This window comes from Microtus ochrogaster, chromosome X, assembly GCF_000317375.1.
Source record: "Microtus ochrogaster isolate Prairie Vole_2 chromosome X, MicOch1.0, whole genome shotgun sequence".
In the NCBI taxonomy this organism is placed as follows: domain Eukaryota; kingdom Metazoa; phylum Chordata; class Mammalia; order Rodentia; family Cricetidae; genus Microtus; species Microtus ochrogaster.
Window position 1 is genome coordinate 22,230,453 of NC_022026.1, and position 5,171 is coordinate 22,235,623.

Below are 5,171 nucleotides of genomic sequence, written 5' to 3' on the forward strand. Positions count from 1 at the left end.
GTTAAGAGCATTGCCTGCTCTTCCAAAGGTCCTGAGTTCAATTCCCAGCAACCACATGGTGGCTCACAACCATCTGTAATGAGGTCTGGCACCCTCTTCAGGCCCGTAGGCATACAGACAGAACATTGTATACTAAATAAATAAATAAATATTAAAAAATAAATAAATAAAAATGATTTAAAACAGCTGAAAATGTCACAACTCTTGGAGCTAAGAAATGAGCATAATAGTCCATAAATGAAAGAAGCTTCAGCAAGGTAGCACAAATACATAATCTTTACTCATCAATAGGCATTAATTAATAACAAATCTACACATACTCACATTTGCCCACATCTGCAGGGTAGAAGGGTCGATTTTATATAACTGATTAAAGTTACAGTACACAATGGCATCTTCTGGTAGCCCGTACTGGGAACGGGTGGTTACAATAATGGTACGGGGAACCTCCTCTCCAGTTGCAGCCTTATTATTGATCTAGAATAACAAAAAGAACATGATTAAATTTAGAGTTAGCACTGGCCAAAGGGAATTGCAGATGTGGTTCAGCTAGTCAAGATGTAAGAAGCCCTGGTTTTGATTCAAGTGTTGCATAAACCAAGGCACAGCAGTACCCAATTATAATTCTAGTACTCAGGAGATGGGGGAAGAAGGCTCAAAGATCAAGATTTGAGGCTAGTCTGGGCTATATGAAAGCCCTACCCCGACAAGCCAAGAAATGGGAGTATATCTACATGGCAGAGTGTTTATCTGGAATGCACAAGGTCCTGGGGTTTCATCCAACACACACACACACACACACACACAAGTCCAGGAAGGCCTCACACTATGTACAGGCTTCAGTAAACAGTAAGGCTTCCCAAATGCTAAGATTAGAGTGTTGTGTGTGTCCCTATGCCTGGCCTGTTTTTTTGTGTTTGTTTGTTTGTTTGTTTGTTTGTTTGTTTAAGACAGGGTCTCACTATGTAGCTTTGGCTGACCTGGAACTTGCTATGTAGACCAGGCTGGCATCAAATTTGTAGGCAGACAGATTTCTTATGACTCTGAGGCCAGCCTGGTTTAACATAATTCATGGCTAGCCAGGGCAACATAGTGAGAGACAGATGCAGAGAGAGAGAATAAAAAGAGTGTCATGAGTCAGTGAGCTAGCTAGAGATGGCTCAGTTCTGTAAGAACACTAGCTGTTCTTCCAGAAGACCTAGGTTAGAGCTTCAGCACCCATATGGTGGGCAGCTCGCAAGCATCTATAATTCTAGTTCCAGAAGACCTGATGCTGTCTTCTGGCCTCCCTAGGCACAAGGCACGCACATAGTACAGACATACGTTCAGGCAATATCCATACACATAAAATATTTTTTTTAGAAAAAGAATCAATTCAAAATATATAAAATGGTATAAAGATTTTAACTTCTGTCCCTGAACTGTAATGAGAAAATATTTTTATATAGTTTACTTTTTCTTTTTTTTTTAAATATTTATTTATTATGTATACAATATTCTGTCTGTGTGTATGCCTGAAGGCCAGAAGAGGGCATCAGACCCCATTACAGATGGTTGTAAGCCATTATGTTGTTGCTGGGAATTGAACTCAGGACCTTTAGACGAGTAGGCGGTGCTCTTAACCACTGAGCCATCCATCTCTCCAGCCCTATAGTTTACTTTTTTTTGGTTTTTCGAGACAGGGTTTCTCTGTGGCTTTGGAGCCTGTCCTGGCACTAGCTCTGTAGACCAGGCTGGTCTCGAACTCAGAGATCCACCTGCCTCTGCCTCCCGAGTGCTGGGATTAAAGGCGTGCGCCACCATCGCCCGGCCCTATAGTTTACTTTTAAGACATAAAAAGTTACACCATTACTTTAAGAGTAACTGCCCTATGAAAAGAGGCCAGGACGGGCAGTGGTGGCACACACCTTTAATCCCAGCACTCAGGAAGCAGAGCAGGCAGATCTCTGTGAGTTCGAGGCCAGCCTGGTCTACACAAGCTAGTTCCAAGGACAGGCTCCAAAAACTACGCAGAAAACCTGTCTTGAAACACCAAAAAAAAAAGGGGGGGGGCTGCCAAGTTTGAGAACAGCCTGGGTTACATAGCCAGATCCTGTCTCAAAAATAACCAGACATGGCTAGTGGTGGTAGCCTTTAATGCCAGCACTTAGAAGGCAGAGGCAGGTAAATTTCTCAGCCCAGGGTCAGTTTATTCTATAGAGTTCCAGGACAGCCAGGGCTCCAAAGAAAAACTCTTGTCTCATAAAACAACAACAATAACAACAACAATAAGTACTAAAAACCCCATAACCAACAGTAAAGCTTTTGCTTTTTTTACTCTGTTCTTCATGGATGAAATAAATGCTCTTCTCCAAATCATATCCTCTCTCCAAGGCAAATTTCAATTACTCCTCCCCAAATTCTCTTTTCCTCAAGACTTCCCCTTACACTGATGGTCAACTCCTTCAACTACAGTTTTATTTGCAAATCCCATACTTGTTGAAGACTGCCTTATGCTGTTACATGAGTATGGACATCTCAATAAAGTTGTCAGCACCTAAGAAGTCTAAGATTCCTGCCCTATGTATTTGCCTCTTCCAGTATGCATCTCTCTCTCTCTCTCTCTCTCTCTCTCTCTCTCTCTCTCTCTCTCTCTCTCTCTGAATGCATACTATATTATTGGGGCTAAGACATGAGTTCTAAAGTAATTCCATTTGCTGAAGGATACAAATACAAACATTACACTGCACTATGCTGAATGTAACAATATACCCCAAAACAACAGAAGCACAGGAGACAAGTACCAATGAGTATGGAAAGAGAGGCAAAAGATCAGTTCAGGAACTGGTTCCCATAAGAACTATCTGAACTGAAAGGCGAGGCAGGATTTGGCCAGGAAAAGGGTGAGTTTACAGAAGCAAGCAACCATATGGTGCCTAGAGATAAGAGAATAAAGGCACAGACAGGCAAAAACAAGTATTAGCACAGTAGGCACTCACTAAGGAGCCTGATGGTTGAAGCCGAATGACTTTCAAGACCAGACACAGCTACAAGAGCAAGTTTCCAAGAAGCTTATTTCCTCCTCTGTAGAAGAGAGTGGTTATAAGGCTTCAAGGAAATGATGCATGTATGGTGGCACATAGTTAAGGTCTTTCCCACCTGTGTAGTTGCCAGTCCATTGCTAATACTGAATCCATTAATTGTTATCTGAATCTGTCCTCTGTTAATCATTTCAATAACTGCTTCTGCAATTGTATTCATGGGAATGACAGGCATATTAAGAGCTGTATTACTGCTGTCTACATTGTCACCTCCATCAGGACATTTCATCTGAAAACAAAATCCAAACAGAAATGCATTATAAGAAAAAATTAACAAATTTAGTTCATTTCAGTAACAAATGCCGACTGGGTTCTGACCTTGACAATCTTCACATCTGGTAGACTATCAAGAAATGCTTTGAGATCGATGCCATTCAGAACTATCCGATTGTCGTAAATGTGCCCATTGGATTTAAAATCGATGACTGCTTTTTTCTAATGGAAGAAAAGTTGACATACCTGTCAGGGTGCATATGGACAATCCAAGGGGAAAAATGAATTAACCCCATAGCATTATTTTCTGCCTACCTTCAGGTGAGGGAACATATTAGCATGATCACCAATAAAAAAAGTATGAGGCATGTAAGCCAGTTTCTCAGAATACTGTTCTGCAACTTCAGCTGGGGAAGTTTCCTGATCAGTGATGATATAATCCATAAACAGTGCACCACTAGTCCCAGGGTATCCCAGCCACATTGCCTAAAAAACAATCAGACCGAAAACAAGAACTTTTATCCATCTGTAAACCCACCAAATTACTGCAGTTTTTCAAAAGAGGATCTTCATCTAAAGGCTCCCAAATCACTTATGTACATATATAAAGGAGGCTGACTTCTTTGGCCAAGAGCAATCCAGCAGCTTTTCAGACTAACCCTGTAAGTGGTAAGGTGTTCTTCAAATATATTAGACAAAGGAGCTATTTATTATAAAACCATGAAATGCTAGTCTCCATTGACATTTTACCTGTGGGCACTGGGTCTACACCCAAAAACTATCCTAGTACATACAAGAACACTCAAGAATGTCTATCCTGTTGTTTTCAAGGGTAGTTAGCCAGATGGAAGAAAACCAAAAACCACTGTCTTTTTAGTCCAATAAACATTGTGAATGATTATTCTCTTACCTGAATAGGAGCTGGCCTGAGAGCAAAGAGCTCATTTCGAGCCCCCTTGGTATACCCATTCATATTTACAAGGATGTGAATTCCATCTTGGTGGATGCGGTCAGCTGCTTTTCCATTGCACGGAATCTATAGGATAAACAGTAAGAACTATGTAGAATCTCAAGATTAATTCAACTGGTTTTAATAGCATTAGACAGAATTCAGACCTAGATGCAAAAGAGGTAAGTAAACTGGGTATAGTGGCTCACTCTCATAATCCCAGCACTTGGGAGGTAGAAGTAGAAAGATCAGTTAAACATCAGGATCAGCTACATAAGACCCTGTCTCAAACAATCTACATGAGACCCTGTCTCAACAATTAAAGGAAGCAGACTTTCCTTCTAAATTGGATGGATTAGTAACAAGGTTACAGAAGGGAGCAAGTATTTTAAATGGGACTTCAAAGATGAACAAGAGGCTAAGCATATTGTTACAAGCCTTAAAGGCAAGGATTCAGGAAACCTGAGACAAAATCATGAGTTTCCACTAGCCAGAGCTAAACAGACTCTGTCTCAAATCAATCACAATTACTAGATGTTTGATACTCTATAATCTCAATGGGAAACAGTATAAATAAGATGAGAGATGACTCAGTGAGTAAGAGGACCTAAGTCTAGATTCCAGCATCCACATAAAAAGCCACATATGACCACACATGTGCACCTGGAACCTCAGCTCAGGTCTGTGGGGGTTGGAGACAGGAAGATTAAGTTTAAGTCTTGAGAAAATAAGGCCAAGAGTGGAGGAGCAAGATCTCCACAGTTGGCTGGGTAGGAAGGCACACACCTTTAATCCCACAATCTGGGAGGCAGAGAGAGCTTACTTGGAGGCCAATCTACACAGTGAGTTTAGCTGACCTTCAGAACAACCAGCCAGGGCTATGAAAAGAAGATACCCTGTCTCAAAAAAAGGAAAAAGGAAAAGGAGGA

The 5,171-nt window shown here is 41.1% G+C and overlaps 1 protein-coding gene across 2 annotated transcripts in view; it reads right to left on the bottom strand.

Moving 5' to 3' along the window:
• Nucleotides 1–5,171, bottom strand: part of Ogt (O-linked N-acetylglucosamine (GlcNAc) transferase) — a 46,073-nt gene that overhangs the window by 9,240 nt on the left and 31,662 nt on the right. For both annotated transcript variants that reach the window (XM_005358560.3, XM_005358561.2), the window contains exons 15-19: nt 4,204–4,329; nt 3,609–3,779; nt 3,399–3,515; nt 3,139–3,309; nt 325–477 (exon numbers count right to left, since the gene is read on the bottom strand). In XM_005358560.3, the coding sequence (XP_005358617.1) occupies nt 325–477; nt 3,139–3,309; nt 3,399–3,515; nt 3,609–3,779; nt 4,204–4,329 (738 nt within the window). The remainder of the gene's footprint in view (nt 1–324; nt 478–3,138; nt 3,310–3,398; nt 3,516–3,608; nt 3,780–4,203; nt 4,330–5,171) is intronic.